General features: G+C 45.7%; 1 protein-coding gene across 2 annotated transcripts in view; it reads right to left on the bottom strand.

Moving 5' to 3' along the window:
* The window catches only part of CALCOCO2 (calcium binding and coiled-coil domain 2), a 56526-nt gene extending 32687 nt beyond the window's left edge, over nt 1-23839 (bottom strand). For both annotated transcript variants that reach the window (XM_066588036.1, XM_066588037.1), the window contains exons 1-5: nt 23714-23839; nt 23342-23562; nt 6418-6496; nt 1669-1814; nt 759-800 (exon numbers count right to left, since the gene is read on the bottom strand). In XM_066588036.1, coding sequence (XP_066444133.1) covers nt 759-800; nt 1669-1814; nt 6418-6496; nt 23342-23521 — 447 coding nt within the window. In that variant the 5' untranslated portion in view covers nt 23522-23562; nt 23714-23839. The remainder of the gene's footprint in view (nt 1-758; nt 801-1668; nt 1815-6417; nt 6497-23341; nt 23563-23713) is intronic.
* Between the last annotated feature and the right edge of the window lie 355 nt (nt 23840-24194).

Below are 24194 nucleotides of genomic sequence, written 5' to 3'. Positions count from 1 at the left end.
TTCTAAAGTTATTTAAGAGGATGTACAATGGAAAGAACAATGCTTCTGATTAGAATATAATGAAATTGTACCTGAGGCACCCTGTACTTGTCCTGTTGCACCTTTAATTAAAGCTTCTGTCTGTTATAATGTTAGCTAGTGGAGGAGGTCACCTCTACCACCAGCATCACCCACAAAGCACAGCTCCCTTGCAATGACACAGGAGTGTTCGACTCACTGATGAAACAACCAGCATCACCCACAAAGACCTGCCCCATTGGTGATGTGACCACAGCGTCATCAGTAACATCAAAGCAATGCAGGGGCCACAATGTAAAGAGCTTGGTGAGTGTCATTTTGCACAGTGCATGGCATTTGCCACATGGTGAGCACTCATCCCCTGTTGTGGGCGAGTGCTGAAGTAGGGCCAGGAGGGTTAGATTAAGAGCCCAATGGCTAGAGGCCTAGGAGACCAGGGTCCAAATGTAAAAGCCTGCTGCTGCAGGTGAAGGTGACAGTGGCTTGTGGGATGGCTGGTACCATATGAAAAGTGTCGGGGTTTCCAGTGCAAGAGGAAGAAAGCACTATTTTTCTTACAACAGAAGTCAATAGCACAGGATCCAATTCTATAGGCATTCGACTGCATCCTGTTTTAGCAAACTAAGTTTTTTCTGCAGAGAGCAATACAAAACTTATGCCTTCGCTGTACATCAAGACATCCTAAAGTCAAACAACAGTGATAATATGATACATACTACTTACAAAAGTAATATTTTTACCTTAAGTTCAGCATTCTCTTCATTTGTCCTCATCATCTCCACCTGATAAAATTGAAGAAAAGTGAAATAGCAAATAAATACATATTACACTAATATCAAATCCTAGGGCTATGAAAATGAACTCTCTCTCAACAAAGAAAGATAGATTTACTAAATGTTTCTGGATAAAGGGGTTGTCAAGTTGTAAACTATTGATGATCAGCGGGACTTTGTCACCGGGGATTCCCACAAATCAGCTCTTTGCTCATGCATTGAGCTTATATCTCCTGGAAGTAGACAGATCAGTTCCCACTACACTGGCCGGGCTTGGTATTGCAGGTCATTCACTTCAATGAGAAGTTTGCCTGTAATACCAAACTTGGCCACTGCAGTAAGAATGGAGCAGTTTGTTTCCTGCAGAAATTAGCTAAGTGCACAAGCGCACCTGCCCAGCGAACAACTGATCAGCATACTTCCCAGGTGACAGACCCACATAGCTCTATTATTGATGACCTGTTCTGAGAATAGGCCATCAATAGTTTAGGACTGGATAACCCATTTAAAAATTTGCTCTTCTCAAGGAGCTGTAAAGTCATCAGCCATAAAGAAGCTTGGTTTAGTTCAGCACTTGCAGTCTAGTAGCCAGTCAGCCAATCAAAAAAGGCTCAATATCGAACTGACTTCCATAATCCTAGAGAATACTCTGGTGGATCCAGGCCCTGCCACAGTATTGAGCCCCTAAGACAACCAGATTTGGAGCTGTCATTGGAACCAATCACTTGGCTCTATGGACTATGTCTTATAGATAGCTTCAGAAGTATGTACATCGCTGTGAGGAATATTATAGTGAAGGGCCATTATTGCCGTTCATTCAGCTGATGGTGATATTCATTCATATATACTGTTTATAATGAAACAACCAAAATCAGACCTCAGTCGTCACCATCAAGATATCATCTTCATCTTCTGCGATGCTGGGACAAAACTGGAAAGGAATGCTGGCTCCTCGCACCTCTCCATTGTGGCTCACATAGCAGAACTGGAAGTAGTCATCTTCGCCCTTGGGCAGATAGTATGCTGAACAAAGAGAAGTCAGAAGATTAGAATTTTATTTGGCAAGTTCTCACTTTAACCCTTTCCAATCCACTGTCTGACGTCTTCCTACGTTCGGATTGAAGCTTGTACAGCTCCAACGTCAGAAGACGTCCGACAGGGTATTCTTACCATCTATTGCCACTAAATTGTAATAATCAGTAAATGTCCTATGGGTCAGTGCTTAGAAACTACAGTCAATTGTACATAAGCATGGAAAGGTTACTTCATAGAACTGGATCTGGCTACATTTATTAGACATCACTAATGTTAAGCACATACTACTGCAATCCCCATTTTCACCATCTGTTACTCTAGTGCCCTAAAATCTTCGGGAGCGTCCCCACAGTACGGTAACTGCAGTGTCGCCAACCCACCCCGTCGTCCAATAGTTACAGATTTTGCAGTCAATGGAAGCCGTTCGGCCCACAATACAATCACAGTGAGCACTGCGGAAATACTGCGAGAATCTGCGTCACAGCCCAGCACCGGCACGTCATGTGCTGCATTGCGCATGTGCGCCCCGGCTCGCCGAGGGCGAGAGGTGAGTATAGGGTCTCTGGGGGGGCGCTGGATCTGATTCCGCTGAGGCCTAATACTATGGTGAAATGTAACCGATTAGTCTGTCTTTAGATAAGGAAGCAATGTCTTAGTGTGAATTGTATAAGATAGTATGTATCCTTTAGTCTGGACTCTTAGGAAATTATTCCACTGGGCTGATGTGTATCGATATAGATTACCCCTTAAGGACAGGGCCTATTTTGGCATTGAGGACACAACGATTTTGGGGGAATTTTCAGCTCCACTTTTCAACAGCCATAACTTTATTTTTCCGTTGATACGGCCGTACAAGGGCTTGTGGTTTGCCACCTACACCTGAAGAAAAATCGCAAGAATCCGCCCTGTTCTCACAGTGGTCACACTAAAAATGCCCACTGTTGCCCTCTTCTACTCTCGGCTCGATTATTGCAACTCACTGCTGATCGGCCTCCCCCGCACCAGACTCTCTCCCCTCCTATCCATCCTGAATGCGGCAGACAGGTTCATCTTCCTGCCCAGCCGCTACTCGGACGCCTTTGCCCTTTGCCAGTTAGTGCACTGGCTGCCCGTCAAATACAGCATTCAATTTAAACTCCCCACCTTTATCCACAAAGCTCTCCATAGCGCAGTGCCCCCCTACATTGCTTCTATCATCTTAATCCACCACCCAGTCCGAGCCCTCCGCTCCGCTAACAAAATCAGACTAAGCGCCCCTTTAATGCAAACCGCTCATTCCCATTTCCAAGACTTCTCCAGAGCAGCACCAGTCCTCTGGGACAGGGTACCAAAAACTATCTGGGCAATCCCCGACACGCAAAACTTCAGGCGTGTTTTAAAAACGCACCTCCATAGGACCCCTTCACAGCTAGCCATGATGTATCCTCAGATCCGAGACACCTGCTGGAGATGTTCTCAGAGGAGAGGTCGTTTCCACGAAGCTTTGTCAATGAGCAAGTATTAGCAATATGTTTATGGTATAATGCAATGTTACTGTACCTCGAAACCTCAATAAAAACATTCTAAACACTAAAAACACACCTCTTCAGGGAGGCATACTGCATCCCCTAAACCAAACCCCTCTGTACTCCGCCTGATAACATGCTCCCTGTCCTACTGACTGCAATTCCTGCTAACCGTAATCAACCACCCCTTGCAGTCATACCGGTTCAGCCACTATACGGCTCAAGTCTGACCAGGATAAATTCTGTGCTCAAATATACGGTAGTACTGGTCATTACAGACACAATGATTCCAAATACGTGGGGCGTTTCTCAAATTTTTAAATTTTTTTATACAAATAGGGGAAAATGAGCAAGAAAGGGACTTGGGGTTTTTTTTGCATGTTTTTTTAACACTATTTTGTTTGTTTTCTTATACTGCTTATGTCCCTGTAGGGAACCTGAACCATAGCAGCTGTGATCAGTATGGTAAGGCATTGGAGGACTTCTGTTCTGCAATGACTTATCCCTTATAATAGCGATCATAGGAAATTAGAAGCCGGGACGCCAGTATCTGGCATCCTGTTGCCATGGCAGTCTGTCGGCCCTCCACGATTACATTGCAAAGGTCCAATGATGTCACAGAGGGAGCGCCCTCCTTCTGTGAACCCTTTACATGCCGTGATCTACATAGATGTAGGGCAGTGGTGGCAAACCTGTGGCACGCAGAGCCCTCCCTACTGGCACGCGCCGCCATCGGCCGCTTACCACTTGTGAATGCCGGCAGGGGCTGCAGCTCCCCTGCCGGCATTCACTCAGCTGCGCTGCTAGCAGCGCCGATCTCGGTGCACACTGACATCAGTGTGCAGCCGGGATCCTCCTGCCCCGACGTCTCCTCGGTACTGGTGTATTATGTTGCCACCAGAAGTGAGGGGTAGCAACATAATACACCTGTCAGCCAACTGATTGACGCCCCTAGCTTCTGATTGGCTGAGGGCGGAGGACTGCGGTGCGGTTGGGAGTGCCGGCCGGCGAGGCTGAGAGCGGCGGCAAAGGTACCGCAGAGCCTGCCCAGTGGCCCTGACATACAGGACAGCGGCGAGGCTGGGAGCGCCGGGACAGAGGACAGCGCTGACCCTGGGGGCTGCAGAGGCTGTGGCGCAAGATGACAGCACAGAGTGCACCACAACTGTGAGTGAGTGAGGGAGGGGGGACCGCTGTGGGATGTTACTGTTACACTGGAAGCCGCTGTGGGATGTCACTATTACACTTGGGGCCGCTGTGGGATGTCACTATTACACTTGGGGCCACTGTGGGATGTCACTATTACACTGGGGGCCACTGTGGGATGTCACTATTACACTGGGGGCCACTGTGGGATGTCACTATTACACTGGGGGCCACTGTGGGATGTCACTATTACACTGGGGGCCACTGTGGGATGTCACTATTACACTGGGGGCCACTGTGGGATGTCACTATTACTACTGGAGGCCACTGTGGGATGTCACTATTACTACTGGAGGCCGCTATGGAATGTCACTATTACTACAGGGGATCACTGTGGGGTGTCACTATTACTACTGGGGCCGCTGTGGGGTGTCACTATTACTACTGGGGGCCGCTACTGGATGTCATTATTACTGCTTGGGCCACTATAGGATGCTGGGGCCGCTATGGAATGTTGCTATTACTACTGGGGCTGCTATGGGATGTCACTATTACTACTGGGGCAACTGTGGGATGTTGCTATTACACTGGGGGCCGCTGTGGGATGCAGCCAGGATGTAAACTTACGTCCTGTGGTGTTAAGGGGTTAAAGAAGCTCTAATTCTTGAAGAATCTGCCTCGGCGTCTTTGGATTCTACATCATTCCTGCACAGTGAATCCTATTGAAGTGAATTGGACTCAGCCTGCAATACCAATCCAGGCCACTGCGCAGTGTATGTAGCTGTCTGCTTCCTGCAGAAGAACAGCTGAGTACATAAAGACACTAACCCAAGGGAACTACTGATCGCCAGGGGGTCCCATAGAGTTGACATCCGCCAATCTCCCATTAATAACCACTCATCAAAAGGTAGAGGTGGAACAACCCCTGTAACCACCCAATAGCATCATAAACTATGTTATGGTGCTGTTAGAAGAGCTGACAGAGAGCCAGGTGATGTATTTTTTATACAATGATAAAAAGCAGAGGATGGGTATTAGTGGTACATACTCTGATTGGGTCACCGCTACTGGTAGGGTACGATAAGGGGCAGTACTGGGCAATATTTTAAATAAAATTTATTAATGACCTAGTAGAAGGATTGCACAGTAAAACATGCATATCTGCAGAGGATACAAAACTATGAAAAGCTTAACTGGAGCAACCAGTGTCAGGCAGCTGCTGCTAAGGCAAATAGGATCGTGGGGTGCATCAAAAGAGGTCTAGGGGCACATGACGAGAACATTGTTCTTCCTTTTTACAAGTCACTGGTCAGACCACACATGGAATATTGTGGACAGTTTTGGGCACAGATACTCAAGAAGTACATATCAGAGCTTGAACAGGTTCAAAGGTCAACCTGCTCAAGCAACTAAAGTAATTAACAGAATGGATGGACTACAATACCCAGAGAGGTTATCAAAAGTGGGATTATTTAGTTTGGGGGAAAAAAAGGACAGCTGAGGGGCGACCTAATGACTGTATATAAATATATCAGGGGACAATACAGAGATCTCTCCCATCATCTATTTATACCCAGGACTGGACGTCTTTCTTGAGTGTTAGAAGATTACATGTTATAGTTACTGATTGTTTTGGAAGAGTGGTTGATTCAGGAATTATTCTGATTACCAGAGTCGGGAATTAATTTTTTTCGCTTAAATGAGGAAAACTGGCTTCTACCTCACTGAAGTTCTGTCTCCCTCCTCTAGATCAACGTGGTGGGGTGATAGGTTAAACTAGATAGACATGTCTTTTTTCAGCCTAACATACTATGTTACTTTGACCATCAGATCCCATTTATGGAACCACTTTTCTCTTATGTGTCTCCACAATGCGAATACTAAAAGTAATGCTTTCTACAAAGACGAGAGAGACAGAGAGACAGAGAGAGACCACTGACGTTTGAATTCAACCGTGTCGTCCTTGTTATCCCGTGTTGAGACCCAGGTCCAATAGTCTCTCGTAGTTTTCCATCCAACCTATAGAGTGAAACAAATGCAAATCAGACTTTACACGCAGAGACTAGATTGGCAGATTTAGGGGTAATTCACGGAGCAGCATGTTTCTTATGTGTTCCATTGTATGTTATTGGGAGTTCCATTTAAGCAATGGGGTGATTGATCCAAAAAACAGAATTAGGCAGGAATAAAAGTAAACCAAGTGTTGGATACTTCCCTAACTGAAACTTTGAGTAATGGCTCCTTGTACACAGGGTTGGACTGGTCCACCAAAATACCAAAAGGATCCTCTGATGAGCTCAGACTGTTCCCGCAAATGACAACCCCACTTGGAGGTGACCCTGCAGTCATTCACTTGTCACTAACCTTCATTTCTTATAGAATAATTCTCAAATTACCTATTAAATCGTATTGATATGCTTTTGTGTTCAGGGTAACAAAAAAAACTTGTAATGCAATTAAAAGGGGTGGGCACATGTTCTGTATAGATAAAGAATGGGTCTTCAGAATTATTTGGTGGGACAAGGAACCATGGTCTAAGGCCTCATGTCCACGGCAAAAATGGAATTAGAAAATCTGTGTGGGTCCGCCGCGCGTGCGATCCGCGCCCATAGGGAATCATTGAGCACCTGCAGGAAATTAAATACCTGCAGATGTTATTTTCCCCCAGCACAGATTGCACGCGTTGGAAAACACCCGCAGCATGTTCCCTTTTCTGCGGTTTTCCCGCACTGACGGCTTCCACCGAAACCAATGGAAGCTGTGTGTTTCACGACACGGCTGCGGATGACACTGTGGCTGTGTCGCGGATCCGCGGAAAAGCAGTAGTTTAAAAAAATAAAAGAAGGCATGGCGCATGCGGGCAGCACACCGCCGACATCACAAGCGCATCCGCCATGCAGAAGAGAAGAAGATCCGGGCATGACGAAGGAGACCCGTGTCGCGTCTGGACAGGTGAGTAATGTAATTTTTGGCCTCATGTCTGCGGGTACAGCTGGAAACAGCTGCAGGATTCTGCACTGGGAAATTGTGCGTGCCAGTGGACATGAGGCCTAACATTACTTGCATACTAGGGATGGGAGATCTGTTCTACTGTACATCTGCTTGATAAAAAAGACAAATGAAGCACGACACGAGGTAGAGGGTAAACGTTTCCTAATCATCCCTTGTACAAGGTTTAGGTGCAATCACATTAGTAAATCTGCACCAAAATGTTACAAAGTCGTGTTTGCATTTTGCATTTAACATGTGGCCAAACACGTACCCCATGCTCCCACACAGAGTAGATACATGTAGTGCACCATGCAAACAAGCAACCTATTAATGACGCCATAATAGTTTGGCAGGCTGCCATGCATCTTAAAACGTGAACCACATTGGTACTGCCACCCTGGGCTTCCCCAGCGTTTAAAGCCACACTGCATGTGAATAATACATAATAAATGTGAGGCATTAGTTGGATTTTGGCCAAAATACTTGAGCTCACAAGCCAATCGTCAAGGCTCCTCACGTTTTGAGTGTCCCTACACTAAGGCCTCCTTCCCACGAACGGATTTCCGCCGCGTAATTCGCGGCGAAAATCCGCTGCGTTGCCCGCAGCTATTAGGTTCTATTGAACCTAATAGCACAATGCTCACGATGCGTAATTCCACCGCGGAATTACGCACCGCGATTTCTCCCGTCCTCACCCGCAGCATGCTCTATTTTCTGCGGGTGAGGACGGGCTGTACGCACTGACGGCTTCCATTGCAGTCAATGGAAGCCGTCCGTTCACGCTATCTCCCGCTGTAACCAGCGGGAGATAGCGTGAAAAAACGCTTTCCCGCCCACCGCCGCGCGTCATATGACGCCGTATGACGCGGCCGGCCGCGTCACGTGACACGGCCGGCCGCGCACGTGACACGGCCGGTGACGCGGCGGCGGTGGGCGGGGAAGCGTTTTCACGCTATCTCCCGCAGGTAAGTATAGGGGCTCTGGGGGGCGCCGTGACGGGCTTCACTGCGTAATATTACGCGGCGGAGCCCGTCACGCTCGTGGGAAGGAGGCCTAATATAAATGTATCACAGAAAGGGAAATATAAAAACATAAAAACAAACAATCACTGAAAACAGCCATATATTTACTGGCCTGTGGTGGTGATACTTTGTATCTATTCTGCGCAGGAGTATACACCAAGCAGCCACCCCCTCTATATACCCTGTTTCCCCAATAATCAGACCTACCCTGAAATTAAGCCCTATCTTTATTTTTCGGGGAGGTTTGAAATATAAGCCCTACCCTGAAAATAAGCCCTAGCTGTATTACATAAAAAAAGGAATACTTACCTAGCAGGCTCAGTCCAGATCCTCCTGCTGCTGTCCGGAGCTCCACCGTGCGTCCTGCAGTCCTCCTTCGCCCACTGACTATTAATAAATCCCACCTCCAGAAAGCGATGGCTCTGAGTGGTTCTCAAGCGCGGCTCAGCCAATCAATGCAGTGCTCGATGAACCAATGCCATGGCTGTGATTGGTTCATCGAATGCTGCATTGATTGGCTGAGCAGCGGTCGAAGAACAAATCACAGCCATCGCGTTGTGGAGGCAGGATTTATGAACTGGCCAATCAATGCCGCTTCTCAGCACGTCGGAGCTCCGGAGAGCAGCTGGAGGGACTTGGAGCGAGCCTGCTAGATAAGTATAATAAAACATCCCCAAAAAATAAGACCTAGCGCCTCTTTTGGGACAAAAATTAATGTACGACAGGGCCTTATTTTTGGGGAAACACGGTAGGAGATTGTGTGAGTGGCTGTCTCATCGGTGCGCTCAACAGGTTTAACTTGGCTCCCTCATTTGGCAGTATGGCTTCCTGCATGCTGAGGTGGTGCACATGTTTGCCCTCCTGTGCCAGTAAGTATATGGCCGTTTTCAGTGATTGTTTTGTTTTTATATTTGCCTTTCTGTTATACATTTACCCAACAGTGCACACTCAATTTCTTTATTTGATGACTGGATTTCTTCTTTTCATGATTTTTATTGTTTGCTATGCATTATATAAAAACTAGTATATTAGTAAATGGTAGACCTTTCTGCTATAACCTCTGTATGCTATCTAAATGTGCATTCACTTCCGTAACATTACAATCTTCCATTGTAAAGCACTTTGTTAAAACCCTGAAAAAATGAAAGTATATATAAGATCTTTTTGGTAGATGGTATTTAGTAGCAGTTTTTTCTGTATATGTATACTTAAGTTTGTACATAACATATATATAATTTTTGAACCCGACTGTAGGTTAGAAGACACACTGTGCAGAATTTGTTTTGCACCCCCCAAAAAAAAACAAAAAAAACTATGTATTGCACTAACAACCTGCCTGCATTCTACATGTAGCTAAGGCCGGCCAAGACCAAAATTGTGCAACAAAAGGGTGTGGAGCCCTGAGGTTTGCAGCTACCTTCATAAATTCAATCAGCTATATTTCATTAGAGTAAGGGCGCCCACCCACTGGCGATTTTTTTCCCTGCGAAATTCGCAGCATTTTTTTCTCTGCAGGGGTCTATGGGACTTGTAATGTTACGCGATCGCGCAAAATCGCGATTTCGCGGTAAATTGCGATTTTGCGCGATCGCGATTTTAACATTACAAGTCCCATAGACCCCTGCAGAGAAAAAAATGCTGCGAATTTCGCAGGGAAAAAAAAATCGCCAGTGGGTGGGCGCCCTAAGGGTGAATACCCACGGATGGGTGTGCACTGCGTTTCGCGTAGCAGAAATCCGCGTGTAAATTCCGCAGTGGTAAGGTTCTATTAAAGCTAATAGCTTTCTGCCTGCCAACGCATACATGCGGATTTCTACAGTGGATTTTCGCGAGCGGGAGGGCTCCATTAAGATTGAGGAATGGAGACCGCGCAAATCCGCACGGAAAAACACAATCACTCGCTGGCACTTTTTTGTTTTGAATAGCGGTACTCCCGTGGCATAATGCCGCAGGTGTATTCCACATTGCTCGTGGGCATGAGCCCTTAGTCTAAATGAGAAGAGGGGTTGCAATACAATGAGGGATTGCCAGGGAGAACTGACAATGTAGAAAGAACAGAGGAGTAACAGACAGATACAGATGTATAGGCTTTTTATGCTGCGGAGACATTAGCTCTATAAACAGTTTAATGCGTAAAAAGTCCATAAATAATGCATGTGAGCACACATTGAATAATATATCTGCTAACACTGATAGGTCCCCAGTGAACTGCCCAGCAGCTAGGCATACTGGGCTATGTAGTTCAGTAATGTCCTGACAGACTGAATAAATAACTGCTTGATGGACATTTAGACTTCTTTCACATTCATCAATAAAGTATGCAGGTTGTGTGCATTACAACAATTGCCCACCTTTGAGAACCATTTTTTAGCTTAAATATTGATAAACTCATAAAAAACAAGTAAAATTGTACATTAATTAAGTTGCTGAGTTATACCCAACATTCACAATTCCCCTGGTTTCTTTGTCTTTGCAAATAATCAGCAAGCTTGTCATCAGACAGACAACACACATACTTAATGGGGTTTTGTCATTAAAGAAAAAAAAAAAATTCTATACTCAACTATTCCTCCACGGGCAGACTCCTTACCAGATCTTCTTCACGCTGATCTTCTGCAGTGCCCCGAGTCAGCTCACCGCAAGCCGGCCGGCTTGGCATAAAGCCGGCATTCCTCGCATTCTTCTTCCAGCAGGTCAGTGAAGGTCATGTCCCTGTGGTGTAGTGTTCACTGGCTAGGAAGGAATGCTGATCTACTGCAGAGACAGCGGACATAAGCAGTCTTTGCAATCGTTCGGCACGCCCTCCTAGGCTGTGAACTAGTGACGTAGCGTACATTGCAGGGCAGGAAGAAGACTGCCTGTGAATGTACGTAAAATCACAGGAAGCAGGAGAATCAGCCAGCTGGAGGTGAGGTGACACCCCCCCCTTCCCTTCCGGGACTGTAGGAGACAGGAGAAGATGCGGTAAGTAGATTGACGGAGGAGGAATAGGCAAGCATAGTTTTTCTTAGTTTTTTAATAACAGAACTCCGTTAAAGGAACACTAAGGTATGCTCCAACAAAGTAAATGCTGCAGATTTTCAGTGCGGAAGTTCCACAGCATTTACAGCAGCAGCATAGTGGATGAAATCAGTTCCATGTTCCCCTTCCTCCTCCTCACTGTCATGTGTTTGTCTGTAGAACAATTGGCCTCCTCATCCTTGTCTGTAGTAGGATAAAAAGACTATTAAGCCCCCCACCACCACTACTATCTACTGTTCCCCAGCTGAAAACTGAACAGATCAGCAGGAAATTAAAGCGTCCCTGCACTTCTATACAGAATTCTGTCCTGGGACTGGATAGGGAAGGGGTAGATTACTTGCGGTTCTTCATCTCCGGCACCCTCTCATCCGCTGGCCCTAGATTCCGTTTTTGAAATTGAAAATGGCTTACAACCCCGCCTACAATTCTGCATCAAAATCCACAGTTAGACCTGCAGATTTGGGGTGGAATTCCACAGTTGGATTCCATCCTGCGTGAAAGATCCCTAATGGGTCAGAGTTCAGTCAATTTTAAATTCAGACAAAACTTGGACACTAAATTTTCCCGTGCTAATAAAACCCTTTTTGCATGTTATTTTTATAGGATATTTTCCCACCAAGAAATCTATCAACCATATGTCAAATACCCTTCTTTGCATAATGATCCCAATTCACCAATATGTGCCCTACCCAGGAATCAGTATCCATAAATCATCATGCAACCTAGGTAAAAAAAAAATACGGAACTTATCGGTCTATTGTACAAGATTCACACCTGATCATTACTATAGGAATCGTACTATAAAATTATTATATTATTGTCGTTTCCCTATAAATATTTTAATGCCTTTTTATATTCCGATGGTCCTTTATGAATCAGCTAGTTAGTGACTATTTTTAGTAAGGCGAATGAATAGAATAAACCCTTTCAGGCAGATGATAAAAAAAATACGGTCATTAACAGACATGTCAGGCGCCGCAGTTCCTCCCCGTCGTGGCAGCTGACTGTGCGGTATCACATTTCATTGTAAAGGTCTGGCTTAAAGCAGGGATTGTAACAAGGGAGTTTGCAGTCTGCAGTGTTTAGTCTTAAAGTGGTTGTCCCATGAACAAAGTTATCCTATATACACAGAATAGGGGATAACTATTAGGTGGGGGTTTGACGACTGGAACATCAACCGATCACAAGAAGGGGCTTCTTGAAGAGCTTTGAATGGAGTAGTGGTTAAACATTTGTACAAATGTATCATTCATTTGAATGAGAATGCAAGATATAGCCAAGTTCAAGTACTCGGCTATCTCCAGCAGTACCATTGAAATTAGTGGAGCAGCGGTGCGCATGCTGTACTGCCGCTCCATGCTTTTGGGGACATTTGGGATCCCCTAACAAGCAGTTGGAGCCTGAGGAAATAAGTAGCTATCCCACAATCCGTGGATAGGGGACGTTCGTTTAATGGCAAAGTCCCTCTAACCCCTTAAGGACCAAGCACGGTAAATTTATGGTCCTGATCTTGGGCTGTAATCCCATCCAATAGCAAAAGTATGAAATGGTATTAAAGCTCCAGCAATCAAGCAGGAGCAAGTCAGGTCTCTGCTGCCTTTACCTTTCCAGGTTGGCATAACGCTAAATGAGTATTGAGAAAGCGTAAGTGTTACGTCCGCTAATTGACTCGACAGTCACTTGACCGCCGGGTACCCCCTGGAGTGTTGCAGGGTCCTAGCAGACCTAGATCAGCTCTGCCAGTGACTATTTTCACTACAGGGGGATGTTTTTCCCTGTAACTGGGGCTCCTATGGATGCAGCTACGCCCCAGCTACAGTGGAAAACTGTGAAATGAAAAAAAACTTGACAATTAAAAAAAAACAAAAAAAAAACATATATATTATACATATTATATATACATACACACACTCCTGTTTGATATAATTATATATATAATATATTACACACACATATACACACACACACACATATAAATAAAATAAATTGAACCACAGTTAACGTCAACCAAAACCGTCACCACATGCGCCCTGTAATCCAGAACTGTACAAATTATATATCAAAACGCCTGAAACAAAATGAGGAACTCATTCCCATAAGGTTTTTTTAAAATTAGTATGTGTAAAAAAAAATGCAACAAAATTTAATTTTGGTAGCTGAAAAATAGAAAAAGGGCCATAAAACCACCACATGGGAAAAATCCCTAAAAAGTGTCTGGTCCTTAATGGGTTAATATATTCTGGCTACTCTATATGCAAGTCAATAAGTAAATATATAAAAGGACATCTTATAAAGGTTTTTAAAATTCGGACACATCATGCATGTCATACATGAGCATCTCTTCCCCCATGCAGCATGTGTTACATTCATCAGCACACCCCGTCCAAGAACCTGCCAAGGGCTAAAAGCAATGCCTAAGCAAACATGGAATCCTATTACTACAAATATCTGAACAGTAGTGTGCCATTTTAGTTACATTTGTTGTAAAGACAATAACTGCAACCAGTGTTCACATTGACATACTTCGCTAGTTAGAAAAAAGCCTCCTAAACTGCTCCATCAGGGTGAATTCGCAGGGACTGTTGTATAAGAGCTGTAGTGCCAGATGGAGGGGAGAGCCATTATGCAGCAATAGCCCTAGGAGCGCTGAACAGAGGACACTTGAAGTGGTGGAAGCCGCTTTCCACAGGTCAGCACTGTCCACATGCTGGGGAGCAGCATAGAAGCCAAGAGACTAGAGGGCCCTAATAGTGCCATGCCTAAGAGCCCTGATGACCATTGAGCTGAAGTAGCTGATGGCGCCATGTACGCAGATGTGTAAGTGTACTTACAGGACTGTGTAAAATCCCTGGTCAGGGTAGGAGATATGGACTGGGGGAGTTTCACCCCAATGAGATGGTGAATTCGGCACTATGGGTTACATAGTATGTTAGGCTGAATGAAGACAATGTCCATCTAGTTCAGCCTGTTTCAACAGCTAGTTGATCCAGAGGAAGGCAAAAGCCCCCAAGAGGCAGAAGCCAATTAGCCCATTGGGTGAAAATTCCTTCCCGACTCCGTAATGGCAATCAGAATAATCCCTGGATCAATCTTTGATAGTTCCTACCTAAATATAAGACCCTGAACTACAAACCCGCTGGTCACCTAATGTCTATATCCTGTAATATCCTTCCGCTCGAGAAAGACATCTAGTCCTCTCTTAAACTCCTCAATGGATTTTGCCATAACCACATCCTCAGGCAGAGAGTTCCATAGTCTCACTGCTCTTACCGTAAAGAACCCCCTTCTATGTTAGTGATGAAATCTGCTTTCCTCTAGACGTAGTGGATGCCTTCTTGTTACCGACGCAGTCCTTGGTATAAACAGATCATGGAAGAGATCCTTTTATTGTCCCCCAATGTAGTTATACATAGTTATTTGATCGCCCCTTAGCCATCTTTTTTCCAGGGTTAGCCTCTCTGGGTATTCTAGCCCTCTCATTCCGTTTATTAATTTAGTTGCCCTTCTTTGAACCCCCTCCAATACTGTAACATCTTTCCTGAGCACCGGTGACCAGAACTGTACGCAGTATTCCATGTGGGGCCTGAAAAGTGGCTTATATAGTGGAAGAATAATGTCCTTGTCCCTCGCCCCTATACCTCTTTTAATGCACCCTTAGACTCTATTTGCTTTTGTAGCAGCTGACTGGTATTGGTTGCTCCAGTTAAATTTACAATCCACTAGTACCCCCAGGTCCTTTTCCATATCACTTTTCCCTAGCAGTACCCTATTTAGGGCTCCTACCCACTAGTTATCGCTGCGTTTTTGTTTAACCCAATTGTCAATGGGACTTTCTAATGTTAAAAACGCAACTCACAAAAAAAAACCCGCAAAAAGCAGAAACTTTGCGATTTTTAACATTAGAAAGTCCCATAGACCATTGCATTTTAAAAAAACGCAGCGATATTGCAGCGTTAAAAAACGCAAGTGGGTGTAAGCCCTTAGTGTTTATTGGTGACATCCATTTCTCCTGCCCATGTACATAACTTTACATTTATCCACGTTGAATGTCATTTGCCATTTTTCTGCCCAAACCCCCAGCTTGTCCAGGTCCTTTTGTAGCCATACATTGTCCTCCGTTGTATTAATTGTCTTATATAATTTTGTATCATCTGCAAATATTGATATTTTGCTGTGCAGCCCCTCTATCAGGTCATTGATAAATATATTGAACAGAATTGGGATCAATACTGAACCCTGCGGCACCCCACTAGCGACAGTGGCCCAAATCAAAGTACCAACCATTTATTACCACCCTCTGTTTCCTATCTCTGAGGCAGTTCTTTACCCAGATACACACGTTTTCACCCAATCCGAGCTGTCTCATTTTATATATCAGCCTATTATGCGGCACGGTGTCAAATGCTTTAGAGAAATCCAGATATACAAGATCAATAGACTCTCCCAGGTCCAGCTTAGAACTTCATCGTAGAAGCTGATCAGATTGGTCTGACTTGATCGATCCCTCATGAACCCATGCTGGTGAGGAGTTATTCCGTTGATCTCCTTGAGGTATTCTAGGATGGCGTCTCTCAGAAACCCCTAGAATATTTTTCCAGTTATAGAAGTGAGACTTACTGGCCTGTAGTTACCAGACTCTCTTATGGACCCCTTTTTTGTAAATTGGAACCATATTGGCAATGCGCCAATCCAATGGTACAACCCTGGTCTTGATAGTGTCCATAAATATAAGAAATTGTGGTCTAGCTATCACATCACTTAATACCCTTAGAACCCTTGGGTGTATTCCATCTGGGCCCTGTGATTTATCGATTTTAATCTTCTTTAACCGGCTCTGCACTTCCTCCTGTGTTAGGTATGAAATACTGTGTTTCCCCGAAAATAGGTCCTACCCCGATAGTAAGACCTATCGGGTTTTCGGGGGAGGCTTGAAATATAAGGCCTTCCCCGAAAATAATACCTATCTTGGGTGCACCACTAAAAAAAAAAACCTCACATGGTCCACGGCGGCGGTGTCACAGCGGTGTCAGCAGTGTCCCGACGAAGGCGGCGGCGGCGGTGTCCCGGCGGTGTCTCTGGCAGCGTCAGCGGCGGCGTTGTCCCTAGCGGTGTCCCAGCGGCAATGTCCCTGGCGGTGTCCCAGCGGCAATGTCCCTGGCGGTGTCCCAGTGGCGGCGGCAATGTCCCTGGCGGTGTCCCAGCGGCGGCGGCAATGTCCCTGGCGGTGTCCCGGCGGCGGCGGCAATGTCCCTGGCGGTGTCCCGGCGGCGGCGGCAATGTCCCCGGCGGTGTCCCGGCGGTGGCGGCAATGTCCCCGGCGGTGTCCCGGCGGAGGCGGCAATGCCCCCGGCGGTGTCCCGGCGGCGGCGGCAATGCCCCTGGCGGTGTCCCGGCGGCAGCAATGCCCCTGGCGGTGTCCCGGCGGCGGCGGCAATGCCCCTGGCGGTGTCCCGGCGGCGGCGGCAATGCCCCTGGCGGTGTCCCGGCGGCGGCGGCAATGCCCCTGGCGGTGTCCTCCTCCGTCTCACAGCTGCCTTCTGCTGGCGACGGGGCTTTGAATACCCCACCTCTAGCAAAGCAAGTGCTGTGATTGGTAAATCGAGCGCCGGCAGCTAATCACAGCCGGCGCCCGATAAGCCAATCACAGCCATTCAGTGAATAACATCATTGAGCGCCGGCTGTGATTGGCTGCCAGCGCTCGATTAGCCAATCACAGCGCTCGCTTTGCTGGAGGCGGGGTATTCAAAGCCCTGTCGCCAGCAGAAGGCATCTGTAAGACCAGGACGACGATGCGCCGCCACCGGAAACCATCAGGAGGAATCGGGACACCGCGGACCAGGTAAGTAAAAGGCCTCCCGCGAAAATAAGACACTGTGCCCTTTTTGGGGCCAAAAAAAGTAAGACAGTCTCTTATTTTTGGGTAAACACGGTATATACGAGCAGGGGGTTCGTTTTATTCCCCTGCATCTCATGTGACATTTCCTTTTCATTCATGAATACACTTGAAAAGAAACCATTTAATAGATTTGCCTTCCCCCCATTGGGTTAATGCAAGGCCTTGCATTAGTGTTGTGCTACGTAATTTGCTTATAGAATTTATAGCATAAGCATTTAATGCGTATGATGTCATGTGAATTGTTCATGATGATGGTTGTAATGGGGCAGAAAAACACCTGAAATAGGGCAGCAGTGTGAATTTATAGGCATGTGTGTTGACTGCAGTGGAAATAGCAGCCATGATATCAGGTGCGCTGTGGATGTAGCCTCCATGGGGTGGTAGAGGTTGGGGCTATGGATGAGGAAGCTTAATGTAATGGTTGCTCTGCATTCAAGTGGAGCATAGTTGGGAGAGACCCATAAAGTCATGTGCCTTGCTGCCGCCAAATGGGGAAAATATACAAGGCTATGTATGTGCCAGTGTGAGATGCCGAGGAATGAAGACAACATTTTGAGTTTATATCAAGCAATTAGTTACTGTCACTTTAAGAATGTACTGACAGGAGTTATCATGCAACCTAGAAGAATACAAACCCTCCTATGGAGTGAAATAATGTGTATACTGTTGATATTCAGTAAAGTTGAATTTTGATTTAAAAAATGTGTTGCCTCCACCTCTGTCTGTCACCGCTGTGCCATATCAATAGTGTGATCAATGAGTGGAACAGGTTACCACTAGAGATGAGCGAGTATACTCGTTTCGAGTAATTACTCGATCGAGCACCGCGATTTTCGAGTGCTTCTGTACTCGGGTGAAAAGATTCGGGGGGCGGGAGAAGGCGTGGCGGATCGGGGGGTAGCAGCGGGGAACAGGGGGGAGCCCTCTCTCTCTCCCTCTCCCCCCCACTCCCCGCTGCAACCCCCCACTCACCCACGGCGCCCCCCGAATCTTTTCACTCGAGTACGGAAGTACTCGAAAATCGCGGCACTCGGGCGAAAAAGGGGCGTGGCCGAGTAGGCTCGCTTATCTCTAGTTACCACAGAAGGTGGCGAGTTCTCCTTCAATGTAAGTGTTCAAACAAAGGCTGGAAAAATATCTGTCTGGGATGATTTAGTGAATCCTGCACTGAGCAGGGGGTTGGACCTGATGACCCTGGAGGTCCCTTCCAGCTCTACCATTCTATGATTCTATATTGCACCACCCACCTGCTTCATATGTTTACCACTGTGGCATTTGATCTTAGGCAACAGAGAACCTGTACTCCTCCCAGAGTAGACATTAGTATTGTTGAGCAATTATTGAAATATTCTCAACCTGATTTTTAAGAATAATCATCAATCTCATTCTCTGTCTCTCCTACCCCCCCACCCCCCGCCCTCCCCCCTCCGGCCCACTACACAAGACAAGTACTAAATAAAGCAAGAGCCCTTCACAAGTCAGATGAGTTTTTGTTGCTCTTTTACAATATTTCTAGAACAATACGTTTTTGCTTAGCAGGTATCACAGCAGTCACACTGGCATACCTATTAATATCTGGTAACAAAGTTCACAAGATAAGAGGATGGCTTTACCATCCCAGTTACCTAGAAGTACAAAGTTCACTAAAATACAGAGATCATGAAGAGCTTGTTCCCTATGCACATGATTCGCAACACAATGATGAAATAGTCATAAATCCACTTGTACATAGTAACCGGGAAATAAGCAGTCAACACAAGAGCCGAGGAGTCTGGCCAATATTATAAAGACTATATAATATCTACAGTTACTATCCCTTGAAAAGCCAATGTAATCCAACTAAGAAATGGAAAGATCACCCTGAAAAGAGCAGCCCCACACTGTAACCTACCCCTTTATGACACTAAAGGTCCTTTCCAATAGGGATGTAATAAAAACCCCATCAAAAATTACATGGATAAAACAATGTTCAAGGGGGGAGGGTCAAAGCATTGTGAGAATTTGGTATGCTGTATCTTTAAGAGGGGGTGGAAAGGGAGGAGAAGGAGCAGAGTGGGAAAAGGCGATAGAAAATGAGAAGACGCAGTAGGGTTCTGGGAGAAGACGAAGGAGAAAGGGAGTCTTTCCTTGTTTTGTGCTGCAGTGTACCAGACGCCATTCTACAGTCAGTGCTCTACAGGAAAGGACCAAGTGGAACGGGAAAAGCAAGGAGGCTTGAAAAGGCAAAAAGCGAGTGTTCGTACATTCCTGCCACTGCGACTATTGTGAACTTGTGCCAACGGGCCGTAAGCGAGATAGCTCCCGATTAACTAGGTACAAGACTGTTATTGATATCCCATTCAGACAGGTTCTCAGACTAGATTACCAAGTGAAATGATTTTTATATTCTGCTTCATAGTTAATAAAACCCATTAGACCATGCAGTAATGACAATGCCTGTGGATTATGTTAGTTATCTTCTACGGCCTCCAATGAGGCCTACTTCAAAACCCGGCCCTTTTAGTTCCTTTTCGGAATGGGTGGTACGATAGGAGACCGTACTCATTTTATCATTCATTATCTTGATAATTTTCTTTTCGTTGGTTCAAAAGGACAGTGTGTTGTGTAGATTCCATGTGAACAGTTTTCGGGCTTGAGGTAGCAATTTTGGGTTCTGTCGCAGAAGACAAGACGGAGGGTCCCACAACTGTCTTGTCGTTTCTAGGTATTGAGATTGACTCTCAGGCAATGGTTTTTCGATTGCTCAAGCCAGGCTTGAAAAATTGCTGAATTAGGTTGAGGGTTTTTGTTCTCTTTCCAAGGTTACCATTAGACAGATGCAGTCATTGCTATGTCTCTTGGTCTTCGCCTGTCGGTTTTTTTTCCCCCCATCGCCTTTCCTTGGCGCGCTGCTGCACGGGAGCTAGTATCGTTAGCTCTTAGCAGGGAGGCTGGAGGAGATTTTTCTCCTCGTGCTTCCCTGGCCTCTCCATTGACTTAACATATCAGGCGTTCAATACTTAAAGGGGTTGTGTCACGAAAGCAAGTGGGGTTATACACCTCTGTATGGCCATATTAATGCACTTTGTAATATACATCGTGCATTAAATATGAGCCATACAGAAGTTATTCACTTACCTGCTCCGTTGCTAGCGTCCCCGTCTCCATGGCTCCGTCTAATTCTGATGTCTTCTGGCGTTTTTAGACGCGCTTGTGCTGTGCGGTATTCTGCTTCTGGTCGGTACGGGCACGAGCGGCGTTCTGGCTCCGCCCCCTTCTACGAGTCATCGCGTAGCTCCGCCCCGTCACGTGTGCCGATTCCAGCCAATCAGGAGGCTGGAATCGGCAATGGAACGCACAGAGCCTATGGTGCACCATGGAAGAAGACCGCAGTGCATCCCTGGGAAAGGACCGGCGGACATCTTGGGAGAAGAATTTTATAAGTTCATCTTTCATCACATCGGTGAGTAGCAAGCGGTTTAAAAACCGCTTTAAAATGCTATTTTATGCCAGGGGGTGACTGGGGGAATGGGCTAATGTAAAATTTTGATGTTTGCCACGAGACAACCCCTTTAACGGCCGCTATTTACACTGAACGATGAGTGATCAGCTGATCGTTCATAGTTTATGCAGCATAAACGATGGACAGTGAGCTGATCGTTCAGTGTAAATAGCGGCCGTTCAGTAACGAACGGCCTCTATGTTAAGTCAATGGAGAGTGGCGGAGGAGCGAGAGGAGAGAAATCTCCAGCAGCCTCCCTGCCCCCCTGCTGGCCATTCTGTGAGGGAGCCAGCACTACTAGCTCCCGTGCAGGAGCATCCCGGACATCGTTTTTCCGACATTTGTCCCGTCTAAATGGACCCCTAGTCTCCTAGTTCCTTTTTAAAGATTAGGAACGTTGTCTTTTCTCCTAGAAGGTGAGTGAGGAGACTTAGAAGGCCATTCATGCTTCTCTGGGTAATCTGCAAATAAGGGAGATGGGACAATACCTCTGTAGCACCACCTATTAGAAGGCTTTAATTTTTAAGAATTAACACTCCAGTACTAGCAACATGGTGTTTTGGAAATATCGCATACAGAACCCACTTGAAATATCTATGGTGTTTAACCCCTTAAGGACGCAACAATTTGGGGGGGATTTTCATTTCCACTTTTCAAGAGCCATAACTATCGCTTGTAGTAGCGATCATAGGCAATGGCAAAGCAGGACGCCTGTATCTGGCGTCCTGTTGCCATGGCAACCCATCGGCCCCCCCGTGATTACATCTTGGAGGTCTGATGACGTCACATAGGGAGCACCCTACCTCTGTCAACGCTTTAGATGCCGCAATTTACATATCAGTAGCAGCTGGCTCTCGCTGCCTTATGGCGTGGGCTCACTTCTGACCCGCACCATCCACATGATGTAAGGTTACGTCATATTGCCATGTCATATGGCGGTAAGGGGTAAAAAAAAATTTTTTAAATAAAATCGCAATCTTTTGCACTTGCATGTCAAAATCCTGGTGCGAGCTTCTGAAAGGATTGGAGGTGTGGCAATGCCTAGGGTGCACTGAGCTTAACAAAAGAGTACCAAGATGGCTGCTCCAAACTAAGCTGAGCATGTTCACTGGACACCTACCGATTGGCTGATGCTCTGACTATAAAAAAGGACATTTTTTGCTGCATGAGCAGAGCAGGACAGAGCACAGCTGAGCTGAATTGTGCTGATGCAGGAAGAATGGCTGAGAAGGCTGGAGATGGTTCTGCCTGGTACAGAGAGGAGTAGTCACTCCACAGGCCCGAGTGAGTGCAGCAGCTACAATAAGGCCCATACAGAGAGAGGAGTGGACAGTAAAGCTCCCAACCCCAGATAACGCTACAGATGAGATTGGTTCTGTAGAAACTGCGACTCGCGTGCATCAAACTGTTAGTGAGGCCGGCCTCTGAAGAAATTAGGTATGCACACTAATGGGGTCAAAATAGTTAGCAAGCAGGTCTGCTGAAGGAAGAGACAGAGACTCCACTGGGAAATTAGACTGTTGATAAATTTCTGTAGGTTGTGTCCCGTTCATTGGCTGAGATATTTGTTTAGAAGGGGGGAAAGTAAAACTGTGCCTGTCATCACAAGTGTATTCCGTCACCTGTATTTCTAGTAGACTGTATTGATAGCAGTGGAGTGTTAACCCCAAAGAGAAGCTGTTCATTATATTCTGTTATCTGTATTTATGTGAAACGGTACCAGTGTTAGTGAAGAGTTATTGAAGTTGTTCACTAGGTATTACTGTTAATGCGGATTGCTCACCCAGCTTTACCAATCCTATATTTTAGTTACCATAGATGGCGCCCAAGTATTTAAAAGGTAAAGGTTCAATCGCTTAATTGTTATTAAATTGTTCATCTTTGTTTCTTTATTCTTAAATAAATATTGTATATTTTGGTTACTCCATCTGCTGCATTGTATCCTGAATGCTGCGTCTCTATACCTGCATTTATAACATGAGTGGGATTCTTCTTTTAGGTCAGTGTACGCACACTCCTATGGAGAACAGTGTGCCTGAAAAGTCACTCTGACAGACCAAGTGCTCACTTTCAGGGGTGACAGTGAGGAAATGAGTAGCTGAGTAAGTATAAGACGTACACCCCCGGAATCCACTTCCTTGTCCTATAAGCACCATAACTTAGTTTATGGTGTTTATACGAGAAGGCGTGACAGGTGCTTTTTAATACAGTAAAGAGTATCCCGACCTGCCCGTGGGTCTACCAACCTGAACTCTACTGACCAAGCCTATGATACTTTGAGTTTAGGTCAGTAGACCCACGATGTGGCCAAGACACTCGCCCATAGTATGCTTGTTTAAAACTGGCCTAATGGTGAAACTACAAATGTGCGTATCTGGACATTTTCAGTTTCTGTAATAAATTGTACAATGCCGGATGAAGTTTCAAATAGTACATGATATATTCAGACTTACTTTAAAGAGTCCAATCCAGTCTTTAGGGTTACTGGTAAAGTATTCTTGCCTATGGAATGCGCAGTGCAGTTCAGTTTTATTAGAGTAAGATGTCCGCACATTTGTGAAGATGACCTGTGAAAACTTGCTTTTTTGGGGGGGTGTAATAGAAGTCGGTGGGTCCTCTGTTTCAGGATCCATGATCAGAAGAACTTCAAAGCTTGGATTATGTCACCAAGGTCCTGTGTCCGAAGAAATACGACAACAGGTGGATATAAACAAGTTGTAATGGTTTATATACAGACAGTTCACACAGACTGAGCCTGGTTACATGCACACAAGCAGAGCTACTGTTAAAGAGTTCAATTTCTATCTGTTCTCCCAAAAACTTACAGAAAGGAGCGGAGAAGCAGGATACGTGTTCAGATCTGCGTAAGAGGCTGAAATGAAAGTGAAAGATGCTGTATTATGGCTCTTACAGGAAATCCTGATTCTCCCTGCATGCAGCACTCAGAAGGTCTCACCCCCCTCCACTCCTTCTCCCCGCTATGACACAGCATGAGTCACTAGCTTATTAAAGCTGCAGAGTGCAACATACTCCATGCAGAAAATAGCTGATTTGTCAGCCTGAACGCTGATACATAATGGCAGAAGGTACACTAAATGACAAAGCATGATGGAAGCTATTAATATCCAGACTATTAATGACTTAAATCAGATCTAACCAATCAAAGTGCCTTAGCTCAAACCAATCTCTAGCTGTGAGACAACCTGTTTTGACAGGAGCCCTACACCACTGTTCTGTTTTCAATGGGAGACCAAGCAAAATGAAACCATGCCTGCAGCACCAGACTCTAGACATAATGAAAGGGGT

This window comes from Eleutherodactylus coqui, chromosome 13 (assembly GCF_035609145.1).
Source record: "Eleutherodactylus coqui strain aEleCoq1 chromosome 13, aEleCoq1.hap1, whole genome shotgun sequence".
Classification (NCBI taxonomy): Eukaryota; Metazoa; Chordata; class Amphibia; order Anura; family Eleutherodactylidae; genus Eleutherodactylus; species Eleutherodactylus coqui.
Note: the sequence above shows the minus strand (reverse complement) of the source record. Positions and strands in the feature narration are given on the sequence as shown.